Here is a 16,023-nt window from a genome sequence, read left to right as displayed (position 1 = left end):
TGCAACCTCCATTTTGAGAACTCATTTAGATCAAAGCATTTCAACATGGACACAATGAAGTCCCAACTGCTAAACTAAGAAACTAAAGATAATTTTCATAGCTTTCTGTCAGAGACTCCAACAATAAGATTATAGCAATTATGGCCTTTCTGAGAGTGTATGCTGAGGAACACTTTGGGCTCTTCTTCCATCTCCATCTGTAGGTAGACCTCAGCTAAGTCCACTTTACTGAAGTGTCCTCCTCCAGAAAGGTCTATAAAGATATTCTCTATCCTGGGTAGAGGGTGTTGATCTACTTTCATTACTGGATGGATGGTGATCTTAAAATCACCACAAATCTTGACAAACCCATTCATCTTGGCTACTGGGACCACTGGCATTGCCATAGTCTCCACCCAACATTGGAAGAATTCCTTCAGCCTCCATATGATCTAACTCACTAGCTACTTTATCACGGATGATATAAAGCACCAGACAGGCTTTGTAAAACTTGAGTGTGATATTTTTCATTTAACACTATTTTACCCTTAATGTGTTTGAGTTTTCCAATGTCATCCTTGAACACCGCTGTGGCAACATCCAGCGTGGTTCTTAATTTGCTTTCAGTTGACTCTATTGCAGGGGGCGAGGCATGCAAATAGTGGATGGATTTCCCATCAAGTTGTGGTTGTCCCAGCTATTCACGCACCCACAATGCTGGTCGTACTGTTTTTACCCATGTACAGTCCAATGTGGCTTGTTGGTTGTAGCATTTCACAGTTCCAAATGCCATTACCACAAGAGTTATCTTTTCTTCAGTGTAGGTTCTTAGTTGGATATCTGCAGGCAGCAGTTCGGTATCTAAATACTCAAACTCATTATGTGGAATGACTGAAACAGCCAAGCCAGCATCCAATTCCATTTTAATTAATTGACCATTTACTTCTGTTACAAGACATACTGCTTGTCTATTGTTAGTTTCACATTGTAAATCTCAAGGTTACTCAGTTCTGTGTTACTCTCATCAGATTTTTCATTAACAGCATGTAGATTAGAGCTTTTTGAAAATGCAGTTTGACTTTTTAAATCATTTCATCTTCCCTGTGCAGACTATTTATTTTTGTCTGCCTAATAGCTCTTTGTATGTGTCCTACTTTGTTGCATTTTCTGCCAGTTTCAGCTTCAAAACTGCATTGGACAGGTATATGACAGCCCCTGCCACCAGTCACACGATTTGTTCAGCCAGTCCTATCTCTGTTTAGATGTTGCAATTTTGTTTATGCTTACTTTGATTCCTGACTACAACTCAGTTGTGTGTCTGTCTGCTGTTTCCATTGATACGGCTATTTCAACTGCTCTTTTAAATGCAAATTGGGAGCTGCTTTCTTCCAAGATTCCACAATCTAAATTATCTCTTAGTGCATCATTAAGCCCATTACCTAACTGAGAATGCTCAGCCAACTTCGTCATTTCAGATGGATTCCCCTTCTTTTTGATTCCGCTTATGACGCCTAATTGTTGTTCAGTCATTAAGTTGAGTCCAACTCATGACCTGATGAAAGATGATTGCCAGGCCTTTCCTCTGTTCAGATACTGCTGCTGCCCAGGTTGGGAATCAGCTGGGTTTGAACAGGACCATCTGCCTTGAAGTCCAGTGCTGTTGCTGCCACACCACCAACCCGCCATGAAGCCTATAGCATTCTACAATTAACAATAGGTTCATTTCTAAAGCATTCTGCAATTAACAATGATTTCATTTCTACATGCTCCTGCCTTATTTCCATGATATCAATAAAGTTCATTTCGACTGGTTTGGTTGGAGCGGTCAAACATCTTAAGAAATCATATGCCTTTAAATCTATGTACTAAGCAAACTTGGTGGCACTTGCTTTTCATTGGATGTTTTACTTACCTCAAAATACTGCTCAATCCACTCAATATACATGAGCCAGTTATCTGTTGTGTAATGAAATGCCTCATACTTTCCAATATAGCCAGTCATTTCAGTAATACAGCCCAAGAGCTGCCAGATGTTCCTCATACTGTAACCTTTTCATTCCTGGAATCATTCTCGTGAACCTTCAATGAACCTTCTCCAATGTCAGAATATCCTTTCTAAAATAAAGAGCCCAAACCTGCACACAATACTCTAAGTGTGCTCTCACAAGTGCCTTATAGAGGCTCAACATCATATCCCTGCTCTTATATACTATACCTCTAGAAATGAAAGCCAAAATTGCATTCATCTTCCTCACAACTGACTCAACCTGGAGGCTAACCTTTAGGTTATCTTGCACAAAGACTCCCAAGTCCCTTTGCATCTCTGCATTTTGAATTCTCTCCTCATCTAAATAACAGTCTGCCTATTTATTTCTTCTATCAAAGTGCATGACCATAGACTTTCCAACATTGTATTTCTTTGCCACTTCTTTGCCCATTCCCCTAAACTACCTAAGTCTCTCTTCAGGCTCTCTGTTTCCTCAATACTACCTGCTCCTCCACCTATCTTTGTTTCATCAGCAAATTTAGCCACAAATCCATTCAACCCACAGTCCAAATCATTGACATACATTGTAAAAAGCAGCGGTCCCAACGTCAACCCCTGTGGAACTCCACTGGTAATCGGCAGCCAGCCAAAATAGGATCCCTTTATTCCCACTTTCAGTTTTCTGCCAACCAGCCAACGCTCCATCCATGTTTGTAACTTCCCTGTAATTCCATGGCTCTTACCTTGCTAAGTAGCCTCGTGTGCGGCACCTTGTCAAAGGCCTTCTGAAAGTCCAAGTTCACCACGTCTACTACATCTCCTTTGTCTACCCTGCTTGCAATTTCCCCAAAGAATTGCAGTAGTTTAGTCAGGCAGGATTTTCCTTTCAGGAAACCATGCTGGCTTTGGCCTATCTTGTCATGTTCCTCCAGGTACTCCATAATCTCATCCGTAACAATCAATTCCAACAACTTCCCAACCACTGACGTCAGGCTAACAGGTCTATAGTTTCCTTTCTGCTGTCTCCCACCCTTAAATAGCAGAGTAACAGTTGCAATTTTCCAGACATCCGGTACAATGCCAGAATATATTAATTCTTGAAGAATCATCATTAATGCCTCCACAATCTCTCCAGCTACTTCCTTCAAAACCAAAGGGTGCATTCTATCAGGTCCAGGAGATTTATCCACCCTCAGACCATTAAGCTTCCTGAGCACCTTCTCGGTCGTAATTTTCGCTGCACATACTTCACTTCCCTGACATTCTTGAATGTCCGGTATACTGCAGACATCTTCCACTGCGAAGTCTGATGCAAAATACACATTCAATTCCTCTGCCACCTCTACGTCTCTCATTACAGTATCTCTAGCATCATTTTGTATTGGTCCTATATCTACGCTTGACTCTCTTTTACCCTTTATATACTTAAAAGTTTTTAGTATCTTCTTTGATATTAGTTGCCAGCTTTCTCACATAATTCACCTTTTCCTTCTGAATGACCTTCTTAGTTTCCTTCTGCAAGTTTTTAAAAAGCATCCCAATCCTCTATCTTCTTACTAGCTTTGGCTTCTTTGTATGCCCTCTCTTTTGCTTTTACTTTGGCTCTGACTTCACCCGACAGCCACAGTAGTGTCCTTCTTTCCTTTGAAAATTTCTTCTTATTTGGAATATATCTGTCTTGCACTTCCATCATTTCTCACAGAAACTCCAGCCATTGTTCCTCTGCTATCTTTTCTGCAAAATGTCCCATTCCAGTCAACTTCTGCCAGTTCCCCTCTCTTGCCATTGTAAGTTCCTTTATTCCACTGAAATACCGACACTTTGGATTTTATTTTTTCCCTCTCAAATTTCAATGTGAACTCGATCATATTGTGATCACTGTTCCCTCAGAGTTCCTTAATCTTAAGCTCTATTATCACCTCTGGGTCATTGCACAACACCCAATCCAGCACAGCCGACCCCCCTAGTGGGCTCAGCAACAAGCTGTTCTAAAAAGCCATCCCTTAGACATTCTACAAGTTTTCTCTCTTTTGAGGTCCAGTACTGACCTGGTTTTCCCAATCCACTTTCACGTTGAAATCCCCAACGATTATCACAATATTGCCTTTCTGACATGATTTTTCTGTCTCCTGCTGCAGTTTGTAATCCACATCCCAGCTGTTGTTTGGAGGCCTGTATACAACTGCCATTAGGGTCCTTTTACCCTTGTCATTTCTTAACTCTACACCTTCCAATCCTATGTCATCTCTTTCCAATGATTTAATATTACTTCTTATACACAGAGACATACCACCCCCTCTGCCTACTAACTTATCTTTCTGATGTATCATATATCCTTGGCTTAGCTGACATATATCCCAGCTCCCAATGGCAGCCATCCTTTAGCCAAGTTTCAGAGCTCTCTAACAGCTCTATTAAATGTGGCCACTAGGATATTGAACCCCTTTAGGTTCAGATGTAACCCATCCTTTTTGTACAGGTTGTACCTCCCCCAGAAGAGGCCCCGATGATCCAGGAATCTAAATCTCTGCCCCCTACACCAGTCTCTCAGCCACACATTAATATGCCTGATCATGCTATTCTTGCACTCGTTAGCATGTGGCACAGGCAGCAATCCTGAGACCTCTACCCTAGAAGCCCTGCCTTTCAGCTTCCTACCCAACTCCCTGAATTCTCTCTTCAGGATCTCCTCCCTTTTTCTACCTACATCATTGGTATCAACGCATACCAAGACTTCCGGCTGTTCACCTTCTCCCTTCAGAATACTCGGCGCCTGATCCGAGACATCCCATACCCTGGCAGCTGGGAGGCAACACACCATGTGGGTATCCCTATCAGGCTGACAGAACCTCCTGTTCCCCTCACAATGGAATCCCCCTATGACTGTCGCATTCCTCATCTTCCCTCTGCACCATGGAACCAGGCTCAGTGCCAGGGACCCAATCTCCATGGTCATCCTCTGTCAGGTCATCCCCCTCAACTGCATCCAGAATGAGATAATGATTACTGAGGGGGATGGCCACAGGGGTGCTCTCTACTATCTGAGCTCTTTCCCTCATTTCCCTAACCGTCACACACTTAACTAAATTCTGCAGCCTCGGGGTGACTAACTGCCTGTAGCTCCTAAATTTATTCAGTTCACTTGAATTCAATTATTCAGTTTCATAGATGTTGCCTGAGCTGCTGAGTTCCTCCAGCATTTTGTGTGTGCTGTACTGGTTAGACTACAGTTGGAATAGAGCTTAGGTCATCACGTTGCAGAAAGATGAGATCATTCTACAACGAGTGCAGAAGAGATGTGTGATGATATTGAGTTTGCTGACTGAAAACTTCTAAACTCATACAAAGTTTTTAAACCCCATATGATAAAGTTATGGGTACTCTAACGAAAAGGAGCTGTTTATCTTCAAAGACTGGTTCACTTCCCTGTTTATCCTCCACAGTGAACTTAGCTGCCATGATTTGAGCAGTGAGACCCCTCCCTACCAAGAAGGAAATATTTGCAGATAACAAAGTAACTTAAACACAGTTCATTTTTAGTGATACATGTTTAAATTTATATAAAATTGTTAAAACACATTAAAAACTCAGAGGATGCTTATCTTATAAAAAAATTTCAAATTACAAACAGTTTCTAAAGCACAAAGGGTTTCCAAAATACAGATACAATTCCTATAAGCTTAAAAGACATACCAGTGAGTTGCTGATGAATGAATCATCCATCGCAGAAGTCAAAGACAGACGAATGGATTCTAGTTCCCCATCCTTCTGTCATTCTTCTTGATGTTCCTGGCCATTCCTAATAAGCCTGGCCCTCTCTTACATTTATATTATTTTTTCCTCCCCACTTGGGGGACTGCACACACAATTGACATTTTTTTTTAGATACCTTTTTCACATAGATGGTCTAAAAGCTTCTGGAGACAAAGATACTCAGATAACCATAATCAATGCTGTGAAATTAATTCTTTAAGCACTCAAACCTTCCAACTATTAATAGATCAGCTATTTATTGTGTTCAGTGATGATATCATCTGGTATGCAAGCTTACAATTTAGCCAGTGAATGCCAATCACTGGTTTGATTTAAGACAATTACAGTAGCCCATTGTCTTACGCTGCATCTATTACATTTAGTCTCATGCTCTGGGCCAACAAGATGTGCTCTATAGATGGTGCTGTTTGTTTGGAAAGCTATCCTTTTAACTTCAGACCGATTATTGCTTGCGGTTTACATTAAGAACTGAAGACTGGCTCCCATTTATGACAAGGAGCTAATCAAAGAATATTGGTTGGAGGTTTAACCTACTTAAAAGCAACACTTTAATCTTTAGAAGAGTTAGCTGCTATGTTTAGAAAGCTGAGGTTGGCAGAAGAGAAAGGCCCCCTGCCCCTGGTTCCATCGCAGATTCACCAGAATGTTGCCTGGAGTAGATGACTTTACTTATAAAGAGAGGTTGCTTAAGATGAGACATCTTTCACTCGAGTTAAGGAGGCTGAGTGAAACCTTTTAGAGGCTTATAAATTTATAAGGGGCATAGAAAAAGCAGACATCACAATCACTTTCTAAGGGTAGAATTGTTTCAAAATATAGGACATAGAGAGGAGACATATTTATAGGTGCGTCTTTGATGATGGGTCTCAACCCAAATGTGTCAACTGTCTATTTCCCTCTGTAGATGCTACCCGACCCACTGAGTTCCTTCAACATTTTGCTTCAGATTTCCCGCTCTCCTGTGTCTCAATATTTACAGGTAACCTGAGAGGGAATATTTTCACACAGAGATAGTTATATGGAACAAGTTGCCAGAGAGCTTGTTTTAGGCAGGCACAATCCTCGTGCTTGAAAAACATTTGGACAGGTTCGTGGATAAAGAAGGAGTAGAGGGTCACGGGTCAAATGCAGGAAAATGGGATTAGTGTCGATCAGCATTTATGTGCTGCATGCTCTCTCTAAGATTAGACTTAAGTACAGTATTTGATAGCCTAGTTAATATTTATATATTCTCGTGTTTCTGTCAATGAGTATTATTACATAATTTATATAGGACGGTCAAGATTTCACTTCTTGAAAGAAATCCATACTTACAATCCAGACACATCCAGTTTAGCATACCACACTTTGTGTTTCCACATATTCCTCTCCAAGATAATTTTCAGACTTTTCTCAAAACAAAGGAAATCAGAATCTAAAGCAAAGTTTGCATTACAAATATGGAAGTGTTAGGGAATGTTTAACTCCATCCACCCAGTGACACTTCAGTGCAACTAAAGCAAAACTAAATGACTGATATAATGTACTTATCACCAACCTTTGTCCTTCAGCTGAGCTTTTACATACTCAAAGACTTCAGATATCTGCTGCGAATTTGTGACATCCATCTGCAGCACTGTGAGCCTGTCTGACCCACACCTCTTCAAGTCCTGAGCTCCAGGCCCATCAAGGAAGAGAACACCAGCAAATACAATGAAGCCTAGTTCATCCAGGTATTTTGCCAGTGCATGACCGAATCCAGAATCACATCCTGTTTTATGATAGAAACAAAAGATAGTGTAACTTCTGCAGGAAGCAGATCCTATGTACGAGAGGTGATTGATAGGTTCGTGGCCTAAAGTAGGAGTCGGTTTTAGAAAACCTAGCACATTTATTTTTCAACATAGTCCCCTCCTACATTTACACACTTAGCCCAGTGGTCATGGAGCATACGGATCCCTTCCTTGTAGAAGTCGGCATCTTGGACCTCCAGTAAGTGGTCCACAGCATGGGTGATTGATAAGGTTGTGGCCTAAGGTAGGAGATGAGTTATACAGCTCTTGATACATGTACATGCAGTTTAACTCTGAGTGATTATGCAGTAAGTTTGAAGTTAATAACTCTTGTGGTATTTCTGTTTCAGATAATTGAAAATTGCAGTTAAGCACTGTCTGAGAAAATGGATATTGGCCTTCGTACAGTCATCCGCTAACTTGGTCTCAAGGGCTTATCACCCAAGGAGGTCATGGTGGTCAGCACTAGAGGAGGGTGAAAAAATAAAAGTGCTAGGTTTTCTAAAATTGACTCTTCTACTTTAGGCCACAAACTTATCAATCACCCCTCGTATTGCAGACTACATCCTTTCTGAAATGACACATGATATAAAATTTTAATTTGAATGGAAATCTATCAGGAAAGATCTCTATAACATGATCAACCAAAAGCACTTATGGCATCTGAGGTTGCGTTCAGAACAAAAACAAAACACCCAGTGTATTTTTAGGAAGGAACTCCTCATGTCAAATGTACAGTCAGAATTTTAATGGATTACAGGATAAAGACCACCTTTTCCAGGTCCAAGTTCAACTTTTTACATTTACATCCTCTGAATTTAGCAGTGAGGTTTATCGCCAAGAGTGTTCCATCTATTCCAACAAACACTACTTTAGCTCTTTCCTTTAAAGTCAATTCTAAATTTTTTAATAACTGCAAATGCTGTAAATCTTAAGTATTTTTTAAAATGGAAGCTTCCTGCAATTCAGGCTCTGATGAGGGGTCTTCAGGAAAGGTACATATTGGAAGAAATTCATGTGTACTCAGCACGTTCTAGATATGAGAAGACTAGCAAAATGCAAAAGAGTTCCAATGAGAGTTCCAAGGAAATGAACAAATTTTTGACATGGTTTCAGGTCACGAAAAGGAAGGGGCAAGGCATCTGAATAAAAAGGTGAGAGGTGTGGACGGATAGCCAGAAGCCGATAGGTGAATTCAGGTGAGTGGGAAAGATAAAGAGCTCAAGAGGAAGGAATCTGATAGGAGTGGAGAGTGGACCATCAGAGAAAGGGAAAGAGGAGGGGCACCAGGGGCAGGTGATAGGCAGCCGAGAAGAGGTAAGAGGCCAGAGTAGGAAATAGCAGAAAGGGGAGGGGAAGAATTTTTTAACCAGAAGGAGAAACCAATATTCATTTCATCAGGTTAGAGACTACCCAGATGGAATACTACTTAAAAATATTAATATTTTTAAGAAATTACAATACTGGTCTTCCCAAGCTTGCAGCAGGGTTCTGTTCCTGAGAATAGTTAATAACCTGGACAGTTTGCAAGCTGCTGATGAGGCCACGAACCTAGTTCCCAGGTAGTAGAAGATACCTGCAGTCTGCAGCAGCCAGCACATCCACCTGCTGGTCTCCATAATGGTTGTTCAGATGCACATAAATCAGACATTTGTAAACTGGGAAGGACCTGTTCTATGTAACAGTCACGTGTTCTTAAAAGTTATACATTTAAATTGCTAACTCAGGCATTTTTCCTCTTTATTGAAAGTACACTTAATCTACGTTCCAGGTGCAACTTTTTTGGAAGGATTAAGGACAATTCTAGTTTACGTGAAGGGTTTCACAAGAGATTGCCAGGTTCTGTAGGAATCATTACTTGGAGAGTGAACAGCGTTGGACAGCCAACTATGGATTAATTAAAATGAGAACACTTCTTCAGGAAATAAAACCTGCACACAATGTTTAACTTCCAGCTGATACCTTTTGGCTAGAAAAAAACAATCATTCTGATTCTGTCCCATTGAAACTACATAATCGATGAATATTCCTAGTATTAGCACATTGCTAAAGGTGTTTTCCTGCCACTTACTGCACAGCTTAGAAGATAATCTGTTTGTCACTTAACCAGTAATTGCATAGTCCAAGAGGTCTCCTTCAAGCGTCACGAAAGGAGTATAGTTTAGGTGTTTGGCTTTTGGAACCAATGTTGAACATTCAAAGAGGTTCTGATAGTTGGGATGTGTGACCATTGTAAATATGTAATTCTATAAATTTACCTCACTATATTTCAAATGGTAAATTAAGTAGGAGATTATAACAATTGATGAAGTGTCTCGGCCTGAAATGTAGACTGGTTACTCTTTTCCATAGATGCTGCCTCTAGCATTTTGAGTGTGTTACATAGCAATTGAAACTCCAGCTTATCTTTTAATGTTATCTTTGTGCCGCTCCCTCCTGGACACTTGCTTTGTAAATAAATACTTATCTTTCTCAGTTACAGCTTCCGCATGGCTCAATTTTAATCAGTCACGTGTCCAGGATACACATCACCAAGGATTTCACGTGGTCTGTACATATTGGCTGTGCGGTGAAAAAAGCACAACAGCGCCTCCTCCACCTCAGATGGTTGAGGAAGTTTGGTATGGGCCCCCAAATCCTAAGAACTTTCTACAGGGGCACAATTGAGATCATCTTGACTGGCTGCATCACTGCCTAGTATGGGAACTGTACTTCCCTCAATCACAGGACACTGCAGAGAGTTCTGCGGACAGCCCAGTGCATCTGTAGACATGAATTTCCCACTATTCAGGACATTTACAAAGACAGGTGTGTAAAAAGGGTCCGAAGGATCACTGGGGACTCAAGTCATCTCAACCACAAACTGTTCCAGCTGCTACCATCCGGGAAACAGTGTTGCAGCATAAAAGCCAGGACCAACAGGCTCCAGGACAGTTTCTTCCACCAGGCCATCAGTCTGATTAATTCACGCTGATACAATTGTACTTCTGTGTTATATTGACTGTGCTGTTGTACATACTATTTATTACAAATGACTAGAAATTGCACGTTGCCCATTTAGAAGGAGACGTAATGTGAAGATTTTTACTCCTCATGTACATGAAGGATGTAAGTAATAAGGTCAACTCAGTTCAATAAATATCCTGCAGTCTATCTGTGAAGCCAAGAGAATCACAGCTAAAGAAATGTTTTCTGGCCCTTTCCTGTCCAGGAGTCCAGTGCCTATCAGCAGCCTCAGTTCCTCGTGTCCAATGAGCCTAGCATGGCCATTCAAATTGTAATCCTGATGCAAACAGTCTGGCATGACAATATGATCCCCTACTTATTCCCGTCAAAGTGCTGTGACCACTGAAATAAACAGGCTTTCAGACATCCATCACCACTACACCAGTCTAAAACGCTTCCACTGCCCCAATAGTTCTGATTTCCTCAAAATGGAAATCAGATCCATTTCCTTTCGATTTCAAGCAACGCACACAAAAGGCTGGAGGAAATCAGCAGGCCAAGCAGCATCGACGGAAAAAAAGTACAGTCGACATTTCGGGCTGAGGGTCCTCCCGACCTGCTCAGTTCCCCCAGCATTTTGTGCGTGTTGCTTGGATTCCCAGTATCTGCTGATTTTCTCTCGTTTGCCGTTTGGATTTCAGTTTATCAGCAATTCTCTGAGGTGTTCCGAGGGTGTCAGTTTGCTTTAAAGTATGATGCTGTCCAAATCAAATAGTTGAAAAAATTCAACACTGAACCTGTTTGTTAGCTTATTGTGTTTAGTTGCTCAGCTCAGTTCTATGCACGCAACTCTATCAGTAATTGATCATGACAGTTGGCAAAAGTCCACTGAAAATCAGATAACATGAAAAGAATATTAAATTAAGTAGTCTCATTAGTACACTTGCTTTGGTCACCAATTACTAAGGAATAGATTCTACACAAACTCTAACGATGGCAACAGCCAACAGCTCTTTTCACATTTCACCATACTTCTCTGGTAATCCAACCATGTTTCCCTCCTTCCTCAAAGTTCAAAGTACATTTATTTTTAAAGTACATATATGTCACCATACACAACCCTGAGTTGCATTACCGTATGGGTATACGCAATAAATCAGTAATGGAATACCCAACCTATTACCTTGCCCAACCAGATAATGCTAAGATTCATATATTTCAGATGGTGTCAAGATTTTAGGAACCCAATGAATTTGAAAACTATGGAATTAGGCAGTTCGTCACAATCTTTACTACACTTTGGCAGAGGTAAACAAAGTGAAACAGGATGTTTTTCAGGACTGAACTGATTCACAGTCAGTTTAAAACTGGGGTGTCGCAAAGCCAAAGTTGACTCACCCAACCTACCCGAACAGTACAGGTCTTTGCATGCTTCTTTTCTGGTTCACTGGTTTAGACAGAAATTTTCTTAACACTAGATTGAATGGGTGTTCCTCACCAGTGGATTAGCAGTTGAAATTCACGTAGTGCCTTTAACCTTGTCAAAAGTATTAAGGTATTTCAGACATCCCACCTCTCCCAGAAGTTTCCAGCATTTTGATAGCGGCTCCCTGACGCCTCAAATAATATACAAAATGCCAGAGATTGATAGATATGAGAGCGAGAGAGAGAAAGAAAAATCCAGATTGGTCTCTTTGTGCTAAGTAGACCTATCAGCTTTCTCTTTAGTCGACCCCTCCCTCTCTTTCATTGTCAGCTGTCTCACAAAACACTTGTGAATCTGATGTTGTGCAAAATTAAGATTTATTGACACAGTCTGCTATGAGATTGAGACTTCCAGCAAAATGCTCAAATCTGCCAAGTCACATCACAGTACAAGGAAAGTTTACAAAAGAAATAGTAAAGCTATTTTCATTAGCATTTAGCTATTAACATTGAGACTACCAACAAAGTACTCAACAAGGAATATATATATATATATATATATATATCTATACATCTCACACACACTGTGTGTGTGTAAATAGTTTCAATATATGATCAAATAAATTGTTGTATTCTTTCATAATCAAATATCCTATATTTAAATTACTAGATATTCTTAGTTAAAATTGTGTAGATATTATTTCTCCATAGACGTAGATAGTATGCAGCAATAATATTTAGGTCCATGGAGAATGAGAACTTTTATCTTCTAGGCCAGGGGTGTCAAACTCATTTTAGGTCACGGGCCGGATAGGGCAAAATGCAGCTTCATGCGGGCCAGATCAGTCGGGCGCGTGCGAACGCAGCTTTCATTGCCTCCGTTTTTTCAGCCTGTTCTCATGTGACTCAGTCTCTGCTATAACTACAAAGTGTTTCACTTCACAAATTCCGTTTCTTCTGAAGAAGACTGCTGAGCAAGCATTATTTTTATGATTGGTATTAACTTACAATCATAGGCTTCATATCGCCGGGCCATTAATAATTAAAATAATAGATCTATCGAAAATGATCTCGCGGGTCGGATATGGCCCGCGGGCCTTGAGTTTGACACCTATGTGAATCTAGACAGTAGAAATTGTTGGTGATCATGGTTTGGGCAAAATTATCGCCACAATATCAATTATTATGCATTCTGTGAGATTCCTTGATTCATTCCTAAAATATCTCAAAAACAGCATTTTAATAATAATCTTTCTCAAAATATACAAACTGATATGAAGGAGGCAGCTTGTCAACAACAAACCTTTGTCATGTTATCAGTTTTGAGACAGATCAACTGTTTTTCTTGTTACAGATTCAAGCAACAATAAATATGAGTTAGGCAGGGGTTTTTATAATAACACGTTTATTAAACACTGAAAACAAACCCCCCAAAAGTAAACAAATCACTAACGTAACCGGAAATCAGCTGCTGTGCGGCAGTTTTAAACAGTTCTTAAAGCGATGAAGCTTAAACAGTTCTTAAAAGTAATATTGCAAAAGTTCAAAATGCTCACAGTCCATTTAAGGGAGAGACTTTTTTTAAGACGATTTAAATTCTCTTTCACATCGTGTTGCTTCGGTTCCCAAATCGAACTTTTCCCACGAAAAATGTACGTAGATGGACAAATGGAACGGCTTAAAGGCACTGACCTTTCCTTTACAGATCTGTTCCCAATCCTTTCTGCTATTTCACAGGGATTAACCCGAAAACAGTCAATGAATTCCTTCCGTGTTCACCTTCTGTTTCACCATGGAAATCGATTCTCCTTGATCTTTTAACTCCCAAACTCCGATCTTCACTCTCCACTGATTCTCAACTAGCAAGTATTGTAAAGAGCCTGCTGGCAATGACCTTTTAAACTTTAGGCATTAGCTAAAACTTCATCTTTCAACTAAACTGCGTCATAACATTAAATCACGCAGTAGCATGAAGTCAACATGGCAAATCCAGCCACGAACTGCCTCCCCCCCCCAAAGGGAGGGGTCCTCCTTTTATACCCTGTAAAAAAAACTGTCACATGACCTCTACTGGTGGGAAATGACGTCACTCCACCATCACAAGACCACTACCTTCAAGTCCAGTATAACTTCAACCCCAGTCACGGGACAAAGGTATTCCAAAATAGTGAGGCTAGTCAGTGCAGATGAAGAGCCTTGATTCAAAATGGTAACCATCCATTTCTCTCTAAGGATGATGTCTGAGCAACACCTCCCCCCACAACCGCAACCCCACTGCATTTGCTCATTTTTTAAAAAATCATTGTTATTCTAAAGGTTTGACAGGGAACCAAATGCACTTTGAAAAGAGACAAGTAGAAGACGGACTTTCTTCCTATACTAACGAACAAGAGCAACCAAGTAGCTAATTCCACACTCAATAGAGTTAAATGCAGGCTTACAGTCTGTGTTATTAACATAAAACAATCCAGCACAGGAATAAGTCCCTCAGCATATGAATGCTTGTGATGAACATGCCAATTTTAACTAATCCCTCCTGCGTGCATATGGCCAATATCAATGTATCCCGGCACGTCCCTCTGCTTGTGTAAATAAACTTGCCTCGTAAATCTCCTTTAAACTTTTCCCCTCTCACCTTATAGATAAGCCCTTGTATTTGACAGTTGCACCCTGGAAGAAAGACTTTTAATTATGCAGCCATATCTATGCCGCTCGTTTTATATATATGTTACCACTCAGCCTCTGACACTCCAGAGAAAAAAAAATTGAACTTTGTCAGTCTTCTTATAACTAATAGTCTCAAATCCCGATGTCTTCTGCATCACATTCTTCCCGCAATGTGGCAACCAGAACTGCACAGAATACTCCAAACTAAAGTTTTACACAACGTTTATACTTAACATCCCGAGAGATGAAGATAAATTATGCCACACACCTTCTTTACCACGTGTTACCACTTTCAGGGAACGATTAATTTGCACCCCAAAATTCCTCTGTATCTTAATGCTCTAAAGGGTCTTGCCATTTAATGTATACTTTCCTCTTACGCTTGACCTCCCAAGGCGAAACGCTCAGGTTTTGGAGTTGCACTCATCGTTCGGTCTCGCTGACCGAAAGCGAAGACACAGAGTGTCGACGGCTTGAAAGGGAACAGCCCGCCTCACTTACCCGTGATGAGAACGGCCTTCTCCTGGACAGGTAGGAACCCGGGCGTGGGTAGTTTCCAGTAGGCGAGCAGACAAGCCAGGGAGAAGAGACAGAAACCGAGATAGCCAGGCGTCACGTTGTAACACAGGGGCTCGAAAAGGAGGAGGAGCAGGAGACCCAGAGCAGTTTCTCGCCCTAAATTCAGCTCCTGCTTCAGCAGCAACCGAAGCACCGCGCCGCCGAAAGCTGCTGTGACCAGAGTGTAGAGCAGTGGGAAGAGCATGTTGGCCAGCTGATTCTAGTGCTTGACAACTCCTTTGCTCCCTCCCTTCCTCCAGTCTTTCCTCCCCTCTCTCTTGTACCCTCACCTTTACTTCGCTCCCTCCCACTCCTCTCTCCCTCTCACTTTTTTTCTTTCCCTCTTTCCCTCTTTCGTTCTCTCCTCCTCTCTCCCCGCTTCTCTCGTTGCCTCTTATTCCTTTGCTCCCTGCTCCCTTTCCTTCCTCTCCCCCTCCAATGCTGATCACTCCTCTCTTCGCAGACTCTTAGCAGGCAGAGGTGCCGCGCTCCCCGTTCTGAGCGCTCCCACTCCGCAGTCTCTTGTTACCGCCTACCACTCCGAGCTCCCTACAGACGCAATCGCCGGCTCTTGGGACTGGAAAAACACTGAAGGCAAAACCCCACCCAAAGACCGATGAGGAGATAAGAAGGTTCCAATTGATCTAGTAACCGTTCCCACGTATGCACTGTGAAGGCACGCACCCGAAAAGGGCAAACAAATTCAGTGAGTTTGTGATGGGATGCTGCCTTCCTGGTACCAGGGTAAAGTATGTCCTGAAAGGTGAGACGTACCCTTGCAGAGAAAGAAAAGACACCTACAAACCATCGAGACTGGGCTAAGAAGCAGCAAGATGAGGAAAATATTGGTGGAGTTTATGTATAACTCCAGTGCCAAGACAATGTGAATTGGAATGAAGTCATATGTCACAATGA

General features: G+C 41.3%; 1 protein-coding gene across 2 annotated transcripts in view; it reads right to left on the bottom strand.

The window, feature by feature from the left end:
* LOC132406977 (17-beta-hydroxysteroid dehydrogenase type 2-like) overlaps positions 1–15,645 on the bottom strand; it is a 45,059-nt gene extending 29,414 nt beyond the window's left edge. The window contains exons 1-2 of one of the 2 annotated variants that reach the window (XM_059993150.1): positions 15,052–15,645; positions 7,278–7,490 (exon numbers count right to left, since the gene is read on the bottom strand). In XM_059993150.1, the coding sequence (XP_059849133.1) occupies positions 7,278–7,490; positions 15,052–15,313 (475 nt within the window). In that variant the 5' untranslated portion in view covers positions 15,314–15,645. The remainder of the gene's footprint in view (positions 1–7,277; positions 7,491–15,051) is intronic. The other variant, XM_059993151.1, reaches the window with a different exon arrangement.
* Between the last annotated feature and the right edge of the window lie 378 nt (positions 15,646–16,023).

The sequence above is a fragment of the Hypanus sabinus genome, chromosome 17, assembly GCF_030144855.1.
Source record: "Hypanus sabinus isolate sHypSab1 chromosome 17, sHypSab1.hap1, whole genome shotgun sequence".
In the NCBI taxonomy this organism is placed as follows: domain Eukaryota; kingdom Metazoa; phylum Chordata; class Chondrichthyes; order Myliobatiformes; family Dasyatidae; genus Hypanus; species Hypanus sabinus.
Note: the sequence above shows the minus strand (reverse complement) of the source record. Positions and strands in the feature narration are given on the sequence as shown.